Below are 26,655 nucleotides of genomic sequence, written 5' to 3' on the forward strand. Positions count from 1 at the left end.
TCCCTCATTTAACGGAATCGATTTGAAAGCAGTAAAAACCGCTGTATTTGAACAGTTACTGGAATAACTGCTTGAAGCACAATCTTAATAGCCACTGTCTGTAATGTCACCTGCGGGATTTCAATATCTAGTGTATAAGCATAGTAATGCTATATAAACACGATAATTCCATATAAACAAGGTGTTACCATATAAATAACGTAATACTATATTAACATGGTGATACTATATAAACAAAACACTACAATACAAGCATGGTATAAACACTATATAAATATGGTAATAATATACAAACAAAATAATACAATATAAACCTGGTAATAATATATAAATATGGTCATATTATTTTAACAAAGTAATACCATATAAAAATGGTAACATTATATAAACATGGCAACACTATATAAACAAGATAATATTATATAAACATGGTAACATTGTGTAAACATGGTAATATTATATAAACAAGATAATATTATATAAACATGGTAACATTGTGTATACATGGTAACACTATGTAAACATGGTAATACTATGTAAACAAGATAATTCAATATAAACATCGTAATAATACATAAACAATTTAATACTATATAAATATGGTAATACCGTATAAACGTGGCTCAAACTTTATCCTGAGCTGGTGAAGAAAACCTGGTTGAATTACTATTATACAAATTTCTTATTGTGAACCCGTATAGAACCCTTACTGTAAACTCGTGTAGAACCAGTAAAGGATAATGCGACGAAAGTATTTTCAACGTTGCTGTGATGTAACATAAAACATATTACACTGTAACGCTATGGATATTCTATTGTTGCTTTTATGAAAATTATATATATATATATATATAACACATAATTATTTCCTTGTCAGATGTAATAACGGTTGCTAGTTCAGAAAGCCCCCCCCCACCAGTGGCTCAGCGATATGTCTGCGGACTTACAACGCTAAAATCCGGGTTTCGATACCCGTGGTGGGCAGAGCAAAGATAGCCCATTGTGTAGCTCTGTGCTTGATTCAAAATAACACCAACACATAATAATAGTTCAGGCAAGTACAAGAAATTGTTTTAATATATGAAAATAATTCGTGTTTTCATTAGTTTATTTCTTTTACTTATCGCGAAATAAAATACGTCAGTTTATTAAAACGAGTTGTACTTTATCACTGGGGCCTGGCATGGCCAAGCGTGTTAAGGCGTGCGACTCGTAATCTGAGGGTCGCGGGTTCGCATCCCCATCACGCCAAACATGCTCGCCCTTTCACCCGTTGGGGCGTTATAATGTGACGGTCAATCCCACTATTCGTTGGTAAAAGAGTAGCCCAAGAGTTGGCGGTGGGTGGTGATGACTAGCTGCCTTCCCTGTAGTCTTACACTGCTAAATTAGGGACGGCTAGCACAAATAGCCCTCGAGTAGCTTTGTGCAAAATTCCAAAACAAACAAACAAACTTTATCACTGTTTGTTATGAATTGACGTGCACTTAGAATGGCTAGAGATGGATTCACTGAAATTCAAACAGGAGATTTTGACAAACTTTTACACCATTTAGTAAGTTTGTTTGTTTTTATTTCAAGGGCCATTTGCGTTATTTTTACCTTGTTCTGAAGTGATAGGACTAGAGGGAAGAGAGTTACTCAATATCACTCGCCGCCAACTCTTGGGCTACTCCTAACGTATTTACTGTTCCAACGTGCGATTATTTTATTCAGCCGCGGTATTTTGGCTCATAGAACGGCTCTGAGTGTTTTTAAAAAAATAAAACTTTAAGCTCATAGCTACGTCATTTCTTTAACAATTTCAGTTAAAATTAGTTTTGGACTCAAGAAGTCAAATCCTTTCAATTGATGTATTTGACCATGCCCAAAGTTTTTTAGGCTAATTTATTCTAATTTTTGCTAAAGAAATTTGAGTTTGAGGATTGACTGGTAGAAATCCTGATGAGTATTAAATTAGAATCGGGTATACGTGACCCCCCCCACATTTGATATTACTGGCACACAAAAATACAACTAATTGAAAGGTTCAGATCAATGTACTTTAATCTTGCTTAAAATAAATTGAACTGCTACGGCTATTAAAGATTCAGTCTTGTTTTATCTTTGGAAGGCAACACAAAACTAACCGCAGAACAGCAGCTCCACAAAACTACAGAATACCCACTGAGCCCCTGTTTTGTAAGAGTTTAATTATCCCAAACAAAAATTAACTGGAACTTTTATCAGAAATCTCCTATAACTTTTAATCACATATTGCATCATTTGAAAATAGCCAATAACTGTTAAGCACATTAAACTTCCTTTTAAAATGGTTAATAAGCATTAATAAGACCATAAGCCTTGTTTGAAAATGGCCAATAATGACTAAACTCGTCAAGCCTTATTTCAAAAGAGCCAATAATCATTAACCACACATTGAGACTCGTTTCTAATTCGACAAATAAGCGTTAAACACGCGTTAAGCCTAGTACATTTGTAGCTGACTTCATTTCGAAGCTAACGCCTAGAATTATGGTCAATCTTCTATAATTTCCACTTTTAGGAATATTTATCATTTAAGCACTTAAATTATTTTATGACCGTGATTAGTGTTACGAAAACGATAGTGAAGTATCGCTGATCATACGAATTATAAACCACTTAAGTGAGAGACGTGTAAAAATTGGAATTAGAAATCAGGAAATTTTAATTAATTTTTTCAAGAAGTTTTTTTTTAATTTTCGTGAAAAGCTACACAAGGGCTATCAGCTATTAACAGTGTAAGGCTAGAGAGGAAGTAGCAACACCCACCGCCACCTCTTGGGCTATTCTTTTACCAACGAATAGTGGGAGTAACCAAAATTATAACACCCCACGGTTCAAAGGGCGAGAACGTTTAGTGCGACGTGGATTCGAATCCCCCGAGCCTCAGATTACGAGCCGCACGCATTAACCGACCTTGCCGTACTGGCCCTTTAAGAAGTTAACACAAAATGTTATTATGTCAGACTCCATTGTAGACAAATAAAAGTATTAGTCTGACTAAATCTGAGTTAGAATATGTATTTATTAATCACTTAAACCTTACATCCTTCCTCGATGAGATGAGTTGGAAATTGTAATTTTGTTTATTTTACTTCATTCTTAGGTTCAACCTTACTAAAATAAAGCATCTGAAAGAGGCATTTCTCCTGCGTATTAATTAGAAATAAGATAAAACGTTTCTTTACAACAAATATAGAATTGGTTTTAATGTATATTTTATATTAAAACAAAGCATGTTTTCAGTTCTTTGACCACTGTCGGATTAGAACTATTGATGTAATGAACTGATCGTAAGGATTCTTGTGATTGGTTATTTGGACTGATTACGTATGAAGTCAGATAGTATTTCATGTTTCTCACTGTCATACTTTAGAATGTAGATTTCCTGTGTCTGTCTGATAGAAATTTTCCAATTTTTCAATGACTTCATTTTCTTTATATGAACTATATTTCTGTTGGTTTGTTGTCAGACTGTTATAACTGCCCGGCATGGCCATGTGGTTAAGGGACTCGACTAGTAATCCGAGGATCGCGGGTTCGAATCCCCGTCATACCAAACATGTTCGCTCTTTCAGCCGTGGGGGCGTTACAATGTGATGATCACTCTCACTATTCGTTGGTAAAAGAGTATCCCAAGAGTTGGCGGTAAGTGGTAATGACTAGCTGTCTAACGTGTAGTCTTACACTGCAAAATTAGGGACGTCTAGCGCAGATAGCCCTCGTGTAACTTTGCGCGAAATTAAAAACAACACAAAAAGCGCATAAGAAAAGGGCGGAAAAACTGGAAGCTATTGTTTACTTTGAATTTACAAATAACGTTAAGGGTTTTTAATTTGTTGTTTTAAGCAATAATCATTATATCACTTAAAATAATAAGCATCGGGGAACGATCATCATTACACGCACACAAATTTATCAGTTCTCACAAACAAACCACTAAATCATCTTCACACGTATTCTCTCGTCATGTTCATTTTTTCAAGATTCTATGAATCTCAACATAACTGTTATTGACATGATTTTTTTTTTCTTGGCTAACAATACCTTGTTTCACGTGCAGCTTAAGCAGTTTCTATTGATTTCTCAGACAGCTTAACCTTTCTTTGAGAAATGTAGGTGGCGTTTTATTTTTTTTTTCCGATACTTTCTTCAGATGTTTCAAGCAATCTGAACTCAGGTTAACAGCTGATGTGTTTTTGTTGAATATTTAAAGTTTGCAGGTGTGAAATGGTTCTTGAAGTTATGAATTCGTAATGACGTCCAATTAGAAGTAATTTCCGGGCAGCAACACTTTCATCAGTAGGGGTAGTGGACTGAAGTGATAACAAGTGAAACATACACGTGTCTCTATATTTAAAGCGCTATATGCGTAGCTGCCTTTGTCGGTGTTGTCCTTCTTGTCGGTTGCTATGGTAGAAGGTACCAGGCAACACAGATCACGTTGGCACAACTCTTTTACAGATAGGTTGGTCTTGATTCAGCCAATCAGGATGAGACGCTAATGAAGACATTTTCCACTTGAGCAAGGCGTCTGGTCAGAGACATATTACTGTATGGGAAGTTTTAATGGATGTTCTGACATGTGGTTAATGTGTGCTTTAGACGTAAGATAAGTGAATTTATTTCACTCAGTGAACTGATTTACGATTGAGGTAAATTTATTATAGGAGGTGGGCTGATTTTTTTTATTCTTTTAGGGCCTTATTTATCACCAATCAAGAAGACAGTGTTATGTAAGAATATAAACTTGTACATACGTATACTCATTATAACACGTATTACCGATGACACAAATACACTGTTGGATGTTGATTTAAACACTAAAACCGTTAAAACGTGTGTACCTGAGAAATGACCGCACCAGTCATCGAAACTTGTTCTAAAAACTTATCTGTAAAACCAGTAACTCGTGATAAACTAATAGTTAGAACCAGTAAATACTGATGACCTACGAACACAGTCTGTGAACTTATAACGCTAAGAACTGTGTTTTATCACCTGTGATGGACACATTACAGACAGACTATTCTGTAATTTTAAACTACAGACAGATTTCTATTGATTTCTCAGATAGCTTAACCTTTCTTTGAGAAATGTAGGTGGCGTTTTATTTTTTTTTTCCGATACTTTCTTCAGATGTTTCAAGCAATCTGAACTCAGAACCAGTAAATACTGATGACCTACGAACACAGTCTGTGAACTTATAACGCTACGAACTGTGTTATATCACCTGTGATGGACACATTACAGACAGACTATTCTGTAATTTTAAACTACACACAGATATGATGTCGTTTGTTTGTTTTTTGATGTAAAATGTTTCACTTCACCGCAATACCCATTTTCACGCATGCTCACTACATACACCATAATTGTGACGTGATTAACTCTCGTCAATTTCCTTAGCAACGTATATTTTTGGCACGTGGCTTAACGCTGTATTAATTACCTCCGTAATGCTAACCGACTGACCAACTTGGTTTAAGTAAAACAAAGGAAACACCCCGTCGGGCTTGGTTTGAGAAGGACGTGATAATCAGCTGAGTGTAACATGTATCTCAAACACTATTAATAGGTTAAAATCAATTTGATTATAGAGGACTTAGATATATAACCTGAAGACTGAAGACTGGAAACAGCAAAAAGAAGTGACATCAGATAAATGACTACAAACGTTAAATAATTATTCTAGCTCAATCTTTCTTTGATGGTTGTCCATTCAGTGATTTTAACTAACAAAACTGTTAAAAAATTAGACCTCTCACACACATAGATCCTGTTACTATTACCTGAATGTATTTGTTGCCTTACAACGCCTTATAACACTGTTATACGTTCTTAAATTATGTTACATATCCCGAAGACTGAAGTCATGTTGTATTAACAATCGAAGTTACCCTCAATGAATAAATACAAAACATTTCTGTTTGATTTAAACAATTAGCGCTACATTAATATATGATAGAGGCCGTTTTATTTCACTGATGTGTTTCTACTCATAACAAATATTAACAGTGATACAGTTGTTCTGTTTATCATCTATTTCGGAGACGATGATGCAACATGTACAAGAAGGATGCCTCGCTTGCTGATGGAAGTGAAATATTTCTATTTTGAATGCACTGTTGTTTTATAGAATTCGAAATTTTCAAACAAATCATTGTCCATAATCATAATTAAAGTAGTTAAAGTATTAAAAGTGGTAATTGTAAGACAACACATGTCCTAATGTCCTTTCTAGTTTAGATCAATTCTATTTTGATAATTAAACACCACACTTCTGTGAAACAGGAGAACACAAGAAACTAGTTTCAGTCTCTGGCAAGTCTCCCACATGTGATTATTTTTTATATGAACCGAATGTTTCAAGACAATTGAGACTGTACTATCTAGTGTCATGTAGCGAGTGCAGTATTAGTGTCATGTAGCGAGTGCAGTATTAGTGTCATGTAGCGAGTGCATTACATGGACTACATGGATAATTGAGACTATACTATCTAGTGTCATGTAGCGAGTGCAGCATTAGTGTCATGTAGCGAGTGCAGTATTAGTGTCATGTAGCGAGTGCATTACATGGACTAGATAATTGAGACTATACTATCTAGTGTCATGTAGCTAGTGCATTACATGGACTAGATAATTGAGACTATACTATCTAGTGTCATGTAGCGAGTGCATTACATGGACTAGATAATTGAGACTATACTATCTAGTGTCATGTAGCGAGTGCATTACATGGACTAGATAATTCAGACTGTACTATATAGTGTCATGTAGTAAGTGCATTACATGGACTAGATAATTGAGACTATACTATCTAGTGTCATATAGCGAGTGCATTACATGGAGCAGATAATTGAGACTGTACTATCTAGAGTCATGTAGTGAGTCAAGTACATGGAGTAGATTGTTCAGGTTACACTGTATACCGTCATGTAACGAGTGCGTTAAATGGATTAGATAGGTCAGACTATACTACCTAATGTCACGCAGCGAGTGCATTACATGAACTAGATAACTGAGAGTATACTATCTAGTGTCGTGTAGGGAGTGCATTACATGGGCTAGGTGCTTGAAGTCTCAGTATATAGTGTCATGTAGCGAGTGCATTAGTTGGTTTAGACGCTTTAACTTTCACTATATAGTGACTTGTAGCTAGTACATCAGTTTGGCTAGGTTCATCAGGCTAAATTAGTCACTGCAAATTATCGAGTTCATTATATGGGTTAGATATTTAAAATATGTATCTATACATTTGTAATTGTACAGTGCGTTACTTTTGTTATAACATGTCAAACATGTCATGAGCAGTTAAATAAACGTCTTTTTGCCGATCATATTTGTAAGTACCTTTGATGGACTAAGTATCTCCAAGGGGTGAGTGCAAGATGTTTTTAATACAAAACTTGTAAAACACGCGCACATTTGATAAATAGAGCAGAAGAAAAAGACGTAACATAGTCTATAGAGAGAATTACATTTCTATATAGAAACATGGATAGGAGAACAGCTTGGAGCAACAACGTTAAGTCTGAGAGGTTTATTACACCGAGAATATCTGATTGTGTGGAATCCAGGGTGCTGCTTTTAGAAGACAGAATTTATTTCTCACCAGAGTTTATGAATGGATATCAAATCTTCAATGTAACTTTCCTCTAAAAAAAAAAACGTCTTACATTTCCCGCCGTTCCGGAAACTGACCATCAGTTTCAGTTCTACAGTTCAAATGAATAGCTTTTCCAGGCCACAGAGTATATCTGTCAAGATGTAGATGGATAAAAGGTTTTAACCTATTGGCTACGAAATAAAAGTAACATTTTATTACCCTACAAGAATCCTATGAAACGTTCTATACGTTACGGTGCTTTGTTGTTTCAAATAAACATAATTTTCAAAAGCGAATTTTCTGAACTGTTAACAACACACGTCAGAATATAAAAATAACTAAAGACACGGAAGTTTATTTCACTTCTGAAAAAAAAGAGATAGTTGAGTACACCTTGTGTTGAAATGATAGCTTTATAAACACCTGACGTCACATTTATAAGTTTCTAGAAGTTGAGGGCCCGGCATGGCCGAGTGTGTTAAGGCGTGCGACTCGTAATCTGAGGGGCGCTGGTTTACATCCCCGTTACGCCAAACATGCTCGCTCTCTTTCAGCCGTGAGGGCGTTATAATATTTCGATCAATCCCACTATTCGTTGGTAAAAGAGTAGCCCAAGAGTTGGCGATGGGTGGTGATGACTAGCTGCCTTCCCTCTAGTCTTCCACTGCTAAATTAGGGACGGCTAGCACAAATAGCCCTCGAGTAGCTTTGTGCGAAATTCAAAAAACAAACAAAGAATCTAGAAGTTGAATGTTATTACAATTATATGTTTAAGTACAGTTTATATTTTTTGTTTAGTTTTGTGTTTTTATCAGGTTAAGGATTTTGATTTGGTTTCATGTTTATTTTCATGTTAAAAGGAATGTTTCAAAGGACTAAAAATAGAGAATCATCGACATGTAAATGTCATCTTCTTTAAGGTTTATTTTTTCCCTGTTAACTGGTGAAAGATACATTCTGTTTATTTTAAATAAAAATACACAGCAAAGGGAATTGATTCTCAAAAACAACTTCGTTGCTCTCTGCTGGACATTTTTAATAGCTGATAAATGTTCGGTATTTGTTTAGGAGGTTGTTTGTAATTATTTTGTTTCGAATTATGAACCAGGCAGAAACAACTAACAAAATATCCACTCTCTTGTTCTATTTAAAACCCATAATGGTATAGAACATACAAATTTTAAATATAATAATGGCTGAGGGTTTTTAACTGTTATATTTGCCCTACTTTTTAAGATATTCCAATGGAACTGTTTACTCTAGAACCAGAGTACAAAGTAACGAAAAGTCTTGATTTTTCTCTCAGGCACGCGTGACAAACACTACCCAGACCTTAAGTGTAACAGTACTGAAAACAAACTTATAACTTCCGCTATTCTGCAAGAGAAGCTCGTGAATATTGATATACAGGTTAACCATCGCTGTAGCATTCCAGACTAAAATAGCAGTGGAAACAGATCGACTTTTCTTATATGCTGAGTTTTAAAGCCGACTGACAGTTTTTTTTTATCTCGTTTGGGGGTTATTTTTATTATTTTTTGTTTCTGTATTAAATTTTCAGTTCCCCATACAACTAATTGTTTCAGTTCTACATTAAATTACATCTGTTTTCTTCCGATGGTCAAGATAAGAACTCTGTTTAATGAACGTTATTTTAATCTAGAGTTAAGACTAACCACATTATATTATGTTTAACTTCAATTTCGTGATATTTTATGAAGTAAAATATATTAAATAGTTATATACCAAGGTACAAAACCGATAACCGGAGCTGTTGCCCAAGGTCCTGATCTCATAGTCATGAGTTGTCTTGCTTAAAGTCCTGACGCAAACGTTCTTTAGGGTTCATACTCTTACATGGAACCTGAGGTCAATCGATAACAAAATAACTTGGAAGAATTGTGAGAGTGATACAGTATTTTGAAAAGAATTGTCTTTCTGAAAAAAGTGTTAGAGTTGGACAACTGTTTCATTAGAAGTTTCTACACTGCACAACAATTTTGTGAAAAATTTTGTTTCCTGAAAAGTTTTTGCTCATTGTGACAGGTACCTGGTGGGTATGCACAAACATAGTTTTGGTTTTGCTTCATCACGTAGGAACTCTGAGAAATAAACAGTTAACTGTTTACCGGTAATAATGTATTTAATTGCGTTTATGTTTCTAATACGCTATTAAGTTCAACATAATTAAAAGTGTTTTGCTCCTGATTTTCGTTTGCATTTAATGTCAGGTGCATCACGTTGCAGTGTCCAACAGCAGTCAGCAAGCATTGACGGATTCCAGTTACCCTGATATCGTTTTTCCATTGTAGCAACGTCCTGGTGAAACCTTTCACTGTGTTTGTTACTGACAGCACCGAGGTTTGTGGGGAAGAAGTCCAAGTGTGAGTGGAGGAAATGAATCTTGAGTGACATGTTGCACTTCATTGTTTTGTATGCTTTGAGAAGTTTGTCTACCAGCTGACTGTAATGTGGGGCTCTGTATTTGCAAAGAAAATTCTCAACAACATCTTTGAAGGCTTTCCAGTCAATCTTTTCCAGCCCAACAGATCTTCGAACCGCTTGTCACTCATAACATGTCTGGTCTGAGGGCCAACAAAATGCTCTCTTTGATCTTGGCTTCAGTTATTCCTGGGAACATCTGTCTTAAATAACAAAAACCTTCGCCTTCTTTGTTCATTGCTTTCACGAAATTCTTCATAAGTCCCAATTTTATGTGAAGAGAAGGCAAAAACATCTTTGTCGGGTCGACAAGCGATTCATGCGCCACATTTTTCTGTCCTGGAACTAACTTTTTACCGAGTGGCCAGTTCTGTCTAGAATAATGTGACTCTTTGGAACGACTGTCCCATTCACAGATGAAACAACAGTATTTTGTATAGCCGAGCTGCAGTCCCAGTAACAGAGCAACGACTCTCAGATCTCCACAGATATTCCAGTTGTACTTGCTGTACTGGATGTGCTTCAGCAACATTTCCATTTTCTCATAGGTTTCTTTCATGTGTGCTGCATAGACAACAGGTATTGAAGGGTGAAGCAATTCGGCTTTTACTTTTGGCAGACTCAAATCTCTGATTAGATTGTTTAATTCTGACTGTGTTATGAGATGTGGATCGCCTGAGGAGCAAGGTCCAAAATCAGGATCAGTGTCACTGCCAGTTCCTTGTATTGCAGTTTCTTCATCTGGTTCGTTTAAGGTCCATTCCTCTGGTGGTTTCGGAATTGGAAGACTGTCGTCATGTGGCACGGGTCTCATTGCTGAAGGTAGATTAGGGCGTTCAATTGACTTCTTGTTTTTGGCAGAGAAACCAGACACATTAGTCAAACAGAAGTAACAGTCCATCACATGGTCTTTCTGTTCTCGTCATATCATCCGGACAGCAAATGGCATTGTCTTTCGAGTGCCCTTGAGCCAAGTTCTCAGACAGACAGCACATGTCGCACAACAAATGTGAGGCACCCATTCCTGGTATTGATCACCAATTTAACAGAGAAAGTACAGATGATATGCTTTCTTCACAAGAGCAGTCATTAAGCATCTCTAATGAAAAAGTGTATACTCGCCATAAATATAGCAGAATGTATCGCGGCTGTTACGACATTGACGAGTCATATTGACCGACACCAATCGTCCTGTGAAACGTATATAACACCTGACTTACTTGTTACAGTGCTACTGAGGCAATGCTATATTCTGAAACAATAAGTACACACTATGAAGTCTATATTAATCCAATAAGCAGCATCTGTGTATGCAAGCCACTTTTATAGCCTGCTGAGACAGTGCCAAGCTGGCTCCAGCCTGCCCAGACATGCCCGGGCTGCATACTTCCAAAGAACAGCTTCCAACCTGGCCTGATTTCATGCCTGGACATGCCCAGACTGCACAAAACATTTTTCATAGGTCTATTACAGAAACGAAAATTTTTGGACACAAATATAAGAAAAAAGCATGGCAAAACTGAAGCTTTCGATGAAACGGTACGTGATGGGTAAATTTGGATGTGATTTTTGTGATCAGCAGTCAAAAATCTACAAGGAACACCCAATAGTGTTCAAGAAGCAAAAACTCTGTTGTGCGGCGTAATCTAGCTTTTATTATCAATATGAGTGATTCACGGTCACGTGAAATCTCAGTGATTGAAAATATGAGTGAATATTATTTAAAATGATCACAACATCTGGACCACAGGTAGGACTGTTATGAACTCAACCAATTAGTCTTAACTTTTCAAGTAAGATTTTGTTACATTTTCGCACTTTTTTTGCTATTATTATTTATTACCATCTTCTTTAGTATAATTACATCATTGGTCTCTTAGTAATTTATATATAGATCAATTCTGTTTACTTTACAAGCAAACTCGAAATAAACTTAAAACATTCCCTGTATTTTGAACTATCGCAACGTAATAAACACAAACGTTGAGTTTTTTGATACGAAGAACAAATATAAAAATTCCAAGCAGTAGAACTGTTGAGGTTCGATATTAAACACAAAGGACTGTCTGTACTTTGCCCACTACAGCTATCGAAACCCGGTGTCTAGTCCGCAAGTATATCGCTAGGTGTCATTGGGATTGATTCAAAATATCTTTACGTATGTCACAGCTGAAATTAGTTGGGTCATGAGTTTCCTTATAAGTATGCGTAGTAAATAACCATGCATTATATTACAGAGTAAATAACCATACGTCATTAAACAGTGAAAATAACAACACATTATATTACAGAGTAAATAACCATACGTCATTAAACAGTGAAAATAACAACACATTATATTACACAGTAAATAACCATACGTCATTAAACAGTGAAAATAATAATACATTATATTACAGAGTATATAGCCATTCGTCATAAAACAGTCTAAATAGCAATATATTATATTACACAATAAACCACCATATATTATATTACAGTAAATAACTATACGCCATTAAACAGTAAAAATAATATTTTACAGAGTAAATAATCATACCACAGAGTAAATAACCATACGTCATTAAACAGTGAAAATGGCAATACTTTATATTACAGAGTAAATAACCATAAATTTTATTACAGAGAAAATAACCATACGCCATTACACAGTAAAACTAAGGAAACACTATTTTACAGAGTAAATAACTATACATTATACTAGAGAGTAAATAACCACACGCCAAAAAGTGAAAATAACAATATATTATATTACAGAGTAAATAACCATACATCATTTAACAGTGAAAATAACACATTATATAACAGAGTAAAATACCATGTCATTAAAGAGTGAAAATAACAATACTTTATTTTAAAGAGTAGACGACCATATATGATATTACAGAGCAAACAACCACACCCCATTCAAGAGAGAAGACAACAACACATTATTTTACAGACTAAATAACCATACGTCATTAAACAGTCGAACAGGAATACATTATAGATTGGACCAACAATGTCAGTTAATGAAACATGAAAATATTATCAAATAAACACCAATTAGTTTCTAGATATAGCCTGAGAATATAATGGACTAACAATATCAGTTAATCGAAAATAGAAACAATATGAAATAAATACCAGCTAGTTTTTACTTAGAGATTGAGAACGCACTTAATCAACAATGTCAGTTAATGAAACATAAAAACAATACCAAATAGTTACTGGTTATAGATTGTGAACACACTGGACATACAATGTCAGTTAATGAAACATGAAAATATTATCAAATAAACACCAATTAGTTTCTAGATATAGCCTGAGAATATAATGGACTAACAATATCAGTTAATCGAAAATAGAAACAATATGAAATAAATACCAGCTAGTTTTTACTTAGAGATTGAGAACGCACTTAATCAACAATGTCAGTTAATGAAACATAAAAACAATACCAAATAGTTACTGGTTATAGATTGTGAACACACTGGACATACAATGTCAGCTAATGAAACATAAAAACAATACCAAATAAATACCAAATAGTTACTGGTTATAGATTGTGAACACACTGGACATACAATGTCAGCTAATGAAACATAAAAACAATACCAAATAAATACCAAATAGTTACTGGTTATAGATTGTGAACACACTGGACATACATTGTCAGTTAATGAAACATAAAAACAATACCAAATAAATACCAAATAGTTACTGGTTATAGATTGTGAACACACTGGACATACAATGTCAGCTAATGAAACATAAAACAATACCAAATAAATACCAAATAGTTACTGGTTATAGATTGTGAACACACTGGACATACAATGTCAGTTAATGAAACATAAAAACAATATCAGATGAATAAAAGTTAGTTTTTGTTTATAGATTGAGAACAGAATGAACCAAAAATATCAGTTGATAAAATATAAAACAAATATCGAATAAATACCAGTTAGTTACTGGTTATAGATTGAGGTAAAACTGTACCAACAATGTCAGTTAATGAAACATATAAACAATATAAAAAATAACAATTAGTTAATGGTTATAGATTGAGAACAGACTAAACCATCAATGTCAGATAGTGAAATATAAAAACAGTATTAAATAAATACTTGTAAGTTACTGGTTATTGATTGAGAAGAGACTAGACCAAAAATGCCAGTTTTATGTGGTTCTGTTAATGGATCAGTATGAAAAACCACTATGTTTTATGCTGTGTACTATTTTTTATTGACTCATAATTAACTGAAACTATTAACGTATAATAGTATAACGATTGGTTACTTAGGCCTGTGAATTTAAACTCTTTGTATAAGTTGATTTGGTTTTAAGAACAAATATTCCATAATTAGGCTTCGCAGATTTCAGAAAATAATATTAATTTTTCTACCAGGTAAGGATTTGTTTTTTTTATAAGTCTGGATAAGAAACATTTTTAGAACAAATTATTATTTCGTTTACCACAACGAACTTTTTTATTATTATAATGTTTACTGTGTTCGTGTTCATGAACGGTCTATAAGGATCTGACGCCGTAATTGTTCTGGAGAATCTATAGTCAATGGCTGTTAACATTTTAAAACGTAACAAAATGTGACCTCATTTCAGTTTAATGATTCACTAATGTAAAAATAAATAGAACGTTTTGTGGAAAATCTGTACGTGATGGTAAAAATAGATATTTTTGAATTCAATGTAAAGGAATTATTGTAGAAAAATTCAAAACAACAAAATCATCATAGGCCTGTCTTGACATCTGCCTAGAGAAACAGGAAAACACAAAACTCGGTATTCATGTCAACGTTTTATTTAAAATACTGAACAGTTAAGTTATTACATTTATTAATTTAATCCTATAGGTCTCCATCCTCCACATAAAAACAGCAGAGAAAAACTATTTGTTTTTTCGTTTATAGAAACAGCGAAACGAGATTAAAACTCAGCGATTTACAGATTTTTAATGTAAAGAGAAAATTTTGGAAATGAGTATTTGTTTTAAATACAAAAACATCGTTTGTAAATTAGCACGTGCTTTATGTAGAGAAATGACTAAAGCTAGAAATTAGTACACACTCTAAATGTAAAATTAATACCTAGATTAACATCCTGAAATTTATTTATTTTTCAAAAAGCAAAAGACTGAAACTAGAAACGGTAACGTATTTTGAATAGAAGAACAAAAGTTGAAAGATTAAAGGTCAAAGTTTAAAGCACGCATTCTACTTTACCTCCAGAACTACGATAGGTAAATATCTAACAGTCCCTAGAACCAAAGGTATCATAAAGCCCTTTAACTGATCTTAGTTAAGACTCATCTATTATTTTTAGACTTTTTTCAGTTGTTATACAAGTTTCTTTAATAACCACATCTATGTCCTCCTCTGTACCCATGTCCACCAGATCCTCCATAACTGTCTCCTCCATAAATTCAGTGACCACCTCTTCCATAACCTCGACCACCACCACCTCCATAGCCTCCGTGACCACCTCTTCCATGACCTCGACCACCACCACCTCCATAACCTCCGTGACCACCACCACCTCCATAGCCTCCGTGACCACCACCACCACCAGTTTTATGACCACTGTAACTTCCTTTCTGATAACCACCTCCACCCTGTTTATGCCCATAACCACCTTGATAATATTTGCCACCACGTTTATTATCATTTCCGTAATAGTTGTCGTAACCACCTTTTCCGTATTTGTGGTAATCGTCCCCGTACTTCTTGTTGTCATGGTACTTATTGTCGTCGTATTTTTTGTGTTTCCTACCTGCGTGGTGATCATAGTAATCACGGAAGTCCTTGTACTTCTTTCCATAGTCTTTGTCGTTGTATTCATCGAAATACGACTTCTTGTCGCCGTATTCCTCCTTGTGGTATATGTTCTTGAAGCCTTTCTTCTTGTGGCCATAATCTTTGTCATATGCGCTACCAAGCTTTCCTCCTTTATTTCCTTTAGCCCCGTACTGGTCTGAACCGTGTTTCTTCCCTACATGTCCCCCGTTCTTGTTGTACCCGTGGTTATCCTTTCCATATTTGTCATAGTAATGGCCGCCCTTTCCATATTTGTGCTTTCCTCCATAATTATCATTACTCTTAAAGTCTTTACCCCCATGTTTGTATTGACCGCTATAGTCACCATAGCCATTATTACTTTGTTGGGACTTCCCGTAACTAACGGCACCCTTTCCACTTGGTCCACCGTAGCCACCACCACCACCACCACCTCCTCCTCCGTGTCCACCGTAGCCACCACCACCACCTCCTCTTCCGTGTCCACCGTAGCCACCACCACCACCTCCTCCTCCGTGTCCACCGTAACCACCACCGCCGTGCCCACCATAACCAGTTGCTGCTACTCGGAGATCAGCTGTCTTGCTTTCTGCTGCTACCAGATCACCATAAGCCACAAGTACTTCAGGCTGTTCTTTAGCCAGTGTGAGTGACCACAGCAGAAGAATGACCCCAGCCGTGACCTGGAATACGAAATGATTAAACAAGTCAATATCAGTCCTCAGGCTGCAGAACTAAAGAAATAAGAACGTTGACAGCCTTGACGAAACACAAAGTCGGTTCTGCAACATGTTACAGAAAGAATAAACAGGCTAACGTTATCTTAAATAAATGAAACATTTCCTGCTACATCTCTCACTTCCTTACTTTGGATAAAGTAACTTTTAACCTGAAAGTGGTGAATTGAGAAAATTGGAAAACCATAATTTAAACTAAGACAGTACACTTACCCAGGGGGCGCTGATCAAATTCATTCTTAGTAAGTGGTGGTTCGATTCTGAGTGAAAGAACCAAGTTTAATAGTACAAGACACACTTTGATTACTGCTTTGTGATGAGTCTCTTCTGTCTGCTAACATTTGCTCGCTTTGCCAAATATGTTTTGTGTCCATCCTTAAATAAGCAGCGAATGACAACATTTTTCCAAAGTTCGGTCGAGTATGGTACGATTGAACCAGTTTCAAACGTATCTAGTCTTTTAGCGATCTATTAGGATGCATAAAACATCTTTACTGAGCATATTTGTTTTAATTTTATCGATATAAAACTGTTAAAACTGGCGAGCAGCCACGCAACGTAACCAGAGCGCACTCAAATGGTGAATCTCTTCATTCGTCTGGAACCCACATTATCCTAATTAAGCTCTGTTTCGATTGTTAACTTTTGAAGACTTATATAAATCTAGAGACGTTTCCAACTGAGCTTTTGTCTTGTTTCTTGTGCAAACTTTGACTTTTTTTTACCTTCAGTCGCTTTCTTCTATCACCTGGGGTTTGTTTTTCAACTGCCATTGTTTAGGAGAACGTTAAACTCGATTTTTTTGAAACTGTCAACTATTAAAAATTTAATCGTAGAAGATAGAAGCTGTTTCTTCTTTGTAAAAATAAATGTAGACTGAAAATGTTGGAAGACCATTATTTAAACATGCATGTAATAAAGCAATATGAGAATTTGAATGGAAAACAAAGTGAACCGTGTTTATTTCTAGCTAATACAATTGTCCCTTCAAGCTAACATCTGACTGACACTATCATCTCTATTGTATACATTTCTTATCTAGGCCTAAGTTTATTAGTAGACACTCACCTATCAATAATACTACTATCTCAGGTTTCAGACAAAACTAGACAAGCCTCTTGGGCATTCCATGGGATCATACGTTCTTGATCTCAGGAAGGCACAGAACTAAGGCGTTAAAACTATTACTTAAACTGACAGAGATTTCTGAAACATCGTGGTAAAAGTTCAGAACGTGTCATTATTTAAGGAGAGGTACCAACAGAGATATAATTTAAATGTTATTATTATGACATTGTAACCAGCTACAGGTTTCACGTTACATTATGTATATCTGTGATGTAAATACCTAAGCATAGTTGTTATTTTGACAATAAACGTTCTTTCTTCACGAAAACAGAACAAATCGTAGGAAATGTTTCATAAAGTTCTAACTTCAAATTACTCCACTGAGTAAGAGTGAAACATAGAAAATGGTCTGAGAACTTAATTTGAAGTCCTAACTTTCAGATGTTGAAAACATTTAAATACAAATGTTTCATCATACACCAATTACAACGAGTAAGATTACATACAAATTTAATCTTCTTGGTAAAAAACGTACTAGGGAGATGATACATAAACTTACATCTGTGAGTATTGAAGTGTAATACGTTAAGAATATGTGTACTTAGAAGTGACAGTATTGTGGTACAATTAGTTAATAATATCTGTATTTAGAAATGACACTATTGTGATGTAATTGGTTAATACTATGTGTATTTAGAAGTTGCAGTACTGTGATGTAATTGGTTAATACTATGTGTATTTAGAAGTGACACCACTGTGGTGTATTTGTTAAGAATGTGTGTATTTAGAAATTACAGTATTATGGTGTAGTTGGTAAAGACTATGTGTAATTAGAAGTGACAGTACTGCAGTGTAATTGGTTAAGACTATCTGTATTTAGAAGTGACAGTATTTTGGTGTAATTGGTTAAAATTGTGTGTATTTAGAAGTGACAGTATTTTGGTGTAATTGGTTAAAATTGTGTGTATTTAGAAGTGATAGTGTTGTGGTGTAATTAATTAAGAATATGTATATTCAGAAGTGGCAGTATTGTGATGTCATTGGTTCAGACACTGTGTATTTAAAAGTGACAGTATTGTGATGTCATTGGTTGAGACACTGTGTATTTAAAAGTGACAGTATTGTGATGTCATTGGTTGAGACACTGTGTATTTAGAAGTGACAGTATTGTGATATCATTGGTTGAGACACTGTGTTTTTAAAAGTGACAGTATTGTGATGTCATTGGTTGAGACACTGTGTTTTTAAAAGTGACAGTATTGTGATGTCATTGGTTGAGACACTGTGTATTTAAAAGTGACAGTATTGTGATGTCATTGGTTGAGACACTGTGTATTTAAAAGTGACAGTATTGTGATGTCATTGGTTGAGACACTGTGTATTTAAAAGTGACAGTATTGTGATGTCATTGGTTGAGACACTGTGTATTTAAAAGTGACAGTATTGTGATGTCATTGGTTGAGACACTGTGTATTTTTAAAAGTGACAGTATTGTGATGTCATTGGTTGAGACACTGTGTATTTAAAAGTGACAGTATTGTGATGTCATTGGTTGAGACACTGTGTATTTAAAAGTGACAGTATTGTGATGTCATTGGTTGAGACACTGTGTATTTAAAAGTGACAGTATTGTGATGTCATTGGTTGAGACATTGTGATGTGTATTTAAAAGTGACAGTATTGTGATGTCATTGGTTGAGACACTGTGTATTTAAAAGTGACAGTATTGTGATGTCATTGGTTCAGACACTGTGTATTTAAAAGTGACAGTATTGTGATGTCATTGGTTGAGACACTGTGTATTTAAAAGTGACAGTATTGTGATGTCATTGGTTGAGACACTGTGTATTTAAAAGTGACAGTATTGTGATGTCATTGGTTGAGACACTGTGTATTTAAAAGTGACAGTATTGTGATGTCATTGGTTCAGACACTGTGTATTTAAAAGTGACAGTATTGTGATGTCATTGGTTCAGACACTGTGTATTTAAAAGTGACAGTATTGTGATGTCATTGGTTCAGACACTGTGTATTTAAAAGTGACAGTATTGGGATGTCATTGGTTGAGACACTGTGTATTTAGAAGTGACAGTATTGTGATATCATTGGTTGAGACACTGTGTTTTTAAAAGTGACAGTATTGTGATGTCATTGGTTGAGACACTGTGTATTTAAAAGTGACAGTATTGTGATGTCATTGGTTAAGACTACAGTATGTATATTCAGAAGTGGCAGTATTGTTATGTAATTGGTTAAAATACTATGTATTTAGGAGTAGCAGTATTGTGGTGCTAATGATTTGTATTTTTCTCACTCATTAAACATCAGTGTAATGTATTTGTTGTCTTATAGACAAGCACGTCGCAAAGTAAGTTCTGAAAAGATATGTTGAGTTGTTTTTTTTTTTTTCTGGCGAATTAAAACATTCGGCTTAGTACATCATTGGTGAAATTATAGTTAAATCCGATAATCAATTCTATCGCATTTTTCACTAGTCGTTGTGTACGTTAATGAGCCAAAATCACTAAATCACCTGTTACTACCCTACGTGTGTTTAACCACTTGCTTCTAACAAAATCAGATATGACGTATTTTTAACCATGTACATTTAAAATTTAATTTTTTCGAACGTATGAGTAAAAAGGTTGTTTTTATGACATTATCAATATACTTTTATAATTAACATTATTTTGATTGTTCTGATATCATTAGATAAATCTCAACACCAGAAACTCAATATTTCGAAAACTTTAAAGAAAATGTATTTTTCTTCTTCAGAAAAGGGCCCTGGCATGGCCTAGCGCGTTAAGGCGTGCGCTTCGTAATCTGAGGGTCGCGAGTTCGCGCCCGAGTCGCGCCAAAATATGCTCGCCCTCCCAGCCGTGGGGGCGTTATAATGTTACGGTCAATCCCACTATTTGTTGGTAAAAGAGTAGCCCAAGAGTTGGCAATGGGTGGTGATGACTAGCTGCTTTCCCTCTAGTCTTGCACTGCTAAATTAGGGACGGCTAGCACAGATAGCCCTCGAGTAGCTTTGTGCGAAATTCAAAAACAAACAAACCAAATTCTTCAGAAAAATGGAAGATAAAAAATAAGTAATTTTAAGTCTTGAGTTTCTATGGAAATTTCATCTTATAATACGCTTTAGTATACAGGTCTGATTTGAAAATGTAGTTATAGTTGTAATGTTAATTATAGGTGCGAAACATACCTTATCTTAAAGTGTGTATTTTGAAACTAAGTTTTAGGGCGAAAGTCTGTTGGTAAGAATGTACAAAAAAAGCAGCTTACTGGGGCGTAAATAAACAGTGGATGAAACTGTTAACTTTCTGCTATACTTCAAACGATATTGAAATTGTAAGACCCCATTAATGAAAGAAAATAAAAATGTTAAAACATGTTTGCCATAACCTCTGTTGACGAGACATTTATACAATGTAAGAGCTCAGCAGTCCAGATGGGAAAAGACAAGATAGGTTGAATGTTTTCGTCACAAAATATTCTAGTCTAGAGCTAAATGATTACCACAAAGAGAGCAGAATTATTGACAAGGTATCGAATCACAAATTGTTCACTTCAGTAAAAACTTATATATAATGAACAATCCTGCAAAGTTTAGTTTCACTCCAAATGCTGCTAATAACGTAATCTTATTTGTGTTATAAAATAGGCCCATGAAGAAAGAGAATGGTGTCATGTAGTTATAGTCAACACGTTTCAAACGAAGTCTTTGGCCTGAACGGACTGGTACCGATCACGTTGACAAACAAACAACGAACTTGTAAGTTACTTATAACTGACGGTTTTTTACAATGGCTGATATATTCTTCGTGCTCAAACAAACAACAAGGTTTGTTAAAACGTAGAGTTAGCCATGTTTTGAACTGTAGAACCCTTTCTTTTAGTTTCGTCTTAATTTACATAAAGAAACATAAAACATAAAGTCAAGTTTTATATTATTTAAAATTATATAAATACTTTTCCTATTTATATGGGTTTTTATTACTTTTACATTTACTAACTACAAAATATCAAACAGGAATCTGAGAAACTAGACTAACAATATTGAACATAATTAACAAACATGTGGTATATTGTTATGAAGAAGGCCTTATTTATTTTGTTATCACTAATGAGACCTGTATCTCCTCTATACATTACTATGTTATATTCTTAAAATTAAGACATGTATTTTTAGTACATTACTATGTACTAAATTACTATATACTATTGCTATATACTCTTAAAATGTGACCTGTATTTGCTCAATACATTGCTAAATAATATTCTTAAAATTGAGACCTTATTATTTAGTACATTACTATGTTATATTCTTAAAATGAGACCTGTATTTCCTCAATGCATTACTATATAATATTCTTAAAATTAAGACATGTATTTTTAGTACATTACTATGTACTAAATTACTATATACTATTACTATATACTCTTAAAATGTGACCTGTATTTGCTCAATACATTACTATATAATATTCTTAAAATGAGACCTGTATTTGCTCAATACATTACTATGTTATATACTTAAAATGAAATTAGTGTTTACTCAATACATTACTATGTTATATTTTTCTAAAATTAAGACATGTATTTTTAATACATTATTGTGTTATACTCTTAAAAGTCTTTGCAGACTTTGGATGTTCAGCAGTGAATGTGCAAAGTTTCACACATGTCATACAGAACTACCCGGAATAAATTTGTTAACAATATGTCTCAAATTTTACCTTTTGTGTTTCTTTTTTTGAAGAGTATATAATATATATCACAGTACAGCTTTATCCTAAACAAAACAAAGTTATGATACTATTTTCTTAGCATATGTATGGCTAATTATTGGTAAATCATGTATTTTGTTGTAAAACATTTATTTTCATATTATCCCAGTTAGAATATTAAAAAGGAAAATAATTAATACCTTATAATTTTTAGGTCACAGTTAAAATATTTTTTGCAGAAAGTCACACAGAATTCTTCGATAATCCAAGTTAGTTTCTACTCTATTTTCACTACAAACCTAGTTTATAATTATACACGTGTTTATTCCTTATGTTTATATTGTCCACTATCATAATTTACCACAAGTATTTCCAATATATTAATTTCCTTATTTTTATTCCTATATGGATGAATGTTATTTTCAACATTAAATACTGTTTATTGGAACCTTGAGAAACAATTGAAGTTAGATTTAGTATAATTTTTTTATAACTGTGATACTATGTCTGCTGACAGTAAAGTTTCGATAAAACAAACAAACACAATTCTAACCATTTTATTTTTACAAAAAAAAATACATATACGCGCATATTATGGTTCTTTCACAGAAAGAGATTGCCCTAATTATATGAATGAGTGATTTATATCTGTTGCTGAAAGATTATCACTCACCAGGTGTCACTTTCTTTATTTGTAATTAAAATTAGGACTATAAAGTAAAAGATGCATCATAAATAATAAATATATTTCTCTTTTAAGTAAAGAGAAATTACTTTATTTTCGAACTAACTTCTTCCTTGCATGAACATTTTCTGATGTCATGCAGGGTCAATGCACTGTTAATTTCAAGAACATGTAATAAAATCTTTTTGGTATTAAATAGAAACACATCGGTGTATTTAACAATCGTTTATTGTCAATTTAAGTTATTTTTACTCCTCTGTTACTACAATACTACATATACACGTATAAAGAAGTCAAAATATCAAAACAAATGTTATTTCTTAATATAATCCTAGAAGTTATAATATTTAAATTCTGGTCACAAACTATAATTGCCACTATGGATGATTACGATAATTTGAACCTGCATAACACATTATTTCATTTATAATCATTATGTTATCTTGTTTTCCAACAGATGTCACTCTAAAATTGAATCATTAGTCGTGTAATTAGCACCAAATGTAAAAAATGTTTCATGATTTCAATTAATCATGACGTTGTTTCTAACGAAATACTTTCGTTTTAACAGAAGAGGAACCAGATTTGTGTCTATAAGAAAATATTACCATTTTTAATCTCTGAAGGATGAACAAGATTTGTGTTTGTAATAATACATCACCATTTTTAATCTCTGAAGGAGGAACCAGATTTGTGTTTGTAAGAATACATCACCATTTTTAATCCCTGAAGGAGGAACCAGATTTGTGTTTGTAAGAATGCATCACCATTTTTCATCCCTGAAAGAGGAACCAGATTTGTGTTTGTAAGAATACATCACCATTTTTAATCTCTAAAGGAGGAACCAGATTTGTGTTTGTAAGAATCCATCACCATTTTTAATCCCTGAAGGAGGAACCAGATTTGTGTTTGTAAGAATACATCACCATTTTTAATCCCTGAAGGAGGAACCAGATTTGTGTTTGTAAGAATACATCACCATTTTTAATCCCTGAAGGAGGAACCAGATTTGTATTTGTAAGAATACATACATCACCATTTTAATCTCTGAAGGAGGAACCAGATTTGTGTTTGTAAGAATACATCACCATTTTAATCCCTGAAGGAGGAACCAGATTTGTGTTTGTAAGAATACATCACCATTTTTAATCCCTGAAGGAGGAACCAGATTTGTGTTTGTAAGAATACATCACCATTTTTAATCCCTGAAGAAGGAACCAGATTTGTGTTTGTAAGAATACATCACCATTTTTAATCCCTGAAGGAGGAACCAGATTTGTGTTTGTAAGAATACATCACCATTTTTAATCCCTGAAAGAGGAACCAGATTTGTGTTTGTAAGAATACATCACCATTTTAATCCCTGAAGGAGGAACCAGATTTGTGTTTGTAAGAATACATCACCATTTTAATCTCTGAAGAAGGAACCAGATTTGTGTTTGTAAGAATACATCACCATTTTAATCCCTGAAGGAGGAACCAGATTTGTGTTTGTAAGAATACATCACCATTTTTAATCCCTGAAGAAGGAACCAGATTTGTGTTTGTAAGAATACATCACCATTTTTAATCCCTGAAGGAGGAACCAGATTTGTGTATGTAAGAATACATCACCATTTTTAATCCCTGAAAGAGGAACCAGATTTGTGTTTGTAAGAATACATCACCATTTTTAATCCCTGAAGGAGGAACCAGATTTGTGTCTATAAGAATATATTACCATTTTTAATTCTTGAAAGAGGAACCAGTTTTTTTGTGTGTGAAACAATGTGTAACTAGTATTTTCAATACCAGAATAAGAATGAAATAACCATGTAACTTCCAAAACAATTCCTTAACGTCCCAAAAGAACAAATCTGTGAATACACATTAAGATATGAGCAAAGGATTCATTTTCAACGCCTATTTGTTACCTGTTAAATATTTCACTCATAGTTACTCAAGATTATTTGCTTCTAGCTGTCCATAGTTTTAAATTAACTCAATAGAAGGAAGGCAACTGGTCAACAGCTGCCACCCGCCAACTGTTAGGCTCTTCTTGTCTCACAAATATAAGATTTCACATCACCTCTTGTACTGTTCTCATAAACAGCGGTGAATCCAACATAGTCCAGCGAGATTCGAAAAAAATAAATACACAAACCATGATCACAAATTCACAATACTGTATTTACAGCAAACAGTCAATGACATTAAGCTACAGAATGATTTTAACAATAATGATGCCATTAATACACTAATGGTAGGTAAGTTCCAATAATACTACATACACTAATTCTAGGTATCTTTCTAGGAACGCTAGATACACTAATGATAGGCATGTCTCCAGGAATACTAGATACACTGATGTTAGGTATGTCTCAAGAAATAATAAATACACTAATGTTAGGTATGTCTCCAGAAATACTAGATATACTAATGTTAGATATGTCTCCAGAAATACTAGATATACTAATGTTAGATATGTCTCCAGAAATACTAGATATACTAATGTTAGGTACGTCTCCAGGAATACTAGATATACTAATGTTAGGTATGTCTCCAGGAATACTAGATACACTGAGGTTAGGTATGTCTCCAGGAATACTAGATACACTGAGGTTAGGTATGTCTCCAGGAATACTAGATACACGGAGGTTAGGTATGTTCTAGGAATACTAGATACACAAAAGGTAGGTATGTCTCCAGGAATACTAGATACACAAATAGTAGGTATGTTTCCAGGAATACTAGATACACTAATGGTAGATATGTTTCCAGGAATACTAGATACACAAATGGTAGGTGTATTTTCAGGAATACTAGACACACAAATGGTAGGTGTATTTCCAGGAATACTAGATACACTAATGGTAGGTGTGTTTCCAGGAATACTAAATACACTAATGGTAGGTGTGTTTCCAGGAATACTAGATACTCTAATGGTAGGTGTGTTTCCAGGAATACTAGATACACTAATGGTAGGTGTATTTCCAGGAATACTAGATACACTAATGGTAGATATGTTTCCAGGAATACTAGATACACTAATGGTAGGTGTGTTTCCAGGAATACTAGATACACAAATGGTAGGTGTGTTTCCAGGAATACTAGATACACTGATGGTAGTTGTGTTTCCAGGAATACTAGATACACTGATGGTAGGTGTGTTTCCAGGAATACTAGATACACTAATGGTAGATATGTTTCCAGGAATACTAGATACACTAATGGTAGATATGTTTCCAGGAATACTAGATACACTAAAGGTAGGTATGTCTCCAGGAATACTAGATACACTAATGGTAGATATGTTTCCAGGAATACTACATACACTAAAGGTAGGTATGTCTCCAGGAATACTAGATACACTAATGGTAGGTGTGTTTCCAGGAATACTAGATACACTACTGGTAGATATGTTTCCAGGAATACTAGATACACTAATGGTAGGTATGTTTCCAGGAATACTAGATACACTAGGAACATACATTATTGATTAAATAACATTTAAAAACGTTTGAAATGGTTACTTCTCTTTTATGGTAGATATTTTAAAGTTCATTCTTGAAAGTAAACT

General features: G+C 34.2%; 1 protein-coding gene and 1 long non-coding RNA gene across 2 annotated transcripts; one reads left to right on the forward strand and one right to left on the reverse strand.

Annotated features, from left to right (window-relative positions):
- Positions 1 to 15,046: 15,046 nt before the first annotated feature.
- Positions 15,047 to 17,065, reverse strand: LOC143257721 (uncharacterized). Its single transcript, XM_076516754.1, has 2 exons — positions 16,821 to 17,065; positions 15,047 to 16,553 (listed from the first exon to the last, which is right to left on the reverse strand). The coding sequence occupies exons 1-2, from the start codon at positions 16,842 to 16,844 to the stop codon at positions 15,501 to 15,503; spliced, it is 1,077 nt and encodes a 358-aa protein (XP_076372869.1). The 5' UTR covers positions 16,845 to 17,065; the 3' UTR covers positions 15,047 to 15,500.
- A 4,015-nt stretch (positions 17,066 to 21,080) lies between these two features.
- Positions 21,081 to 24,114, forward strand: LOC143256168 (uncharacterized). The gene is made up of 3 exons (XR_013031200.1): positions 21,081 to 21,227; positions 21,346 to 21,456; positions 23,668 to 24,114. It is a non-coding gene; the product is annotated as an uncharacterized LOC143256168 (long non-coding RNA).
- The last annotated feature ends 2,541 nt before the right edge of the window (positions 24,115 to 26,655 follow it).

Source organism: Tachypleus tridentatus, chromosome 7, assembly GCF_004210375.1.
Source record: "Tachypleus tridentatus isolate NWPU-2018 chromosome 7, ASM421037v1, whole genome shotgun sequence".
NCBI classification, from domain to species: Eukaryota; Metazoa; Arthropoda; class Merostomata; order Xiphosura; family Limulidae; genus Tachypleus; species Tachypleus tridentatus.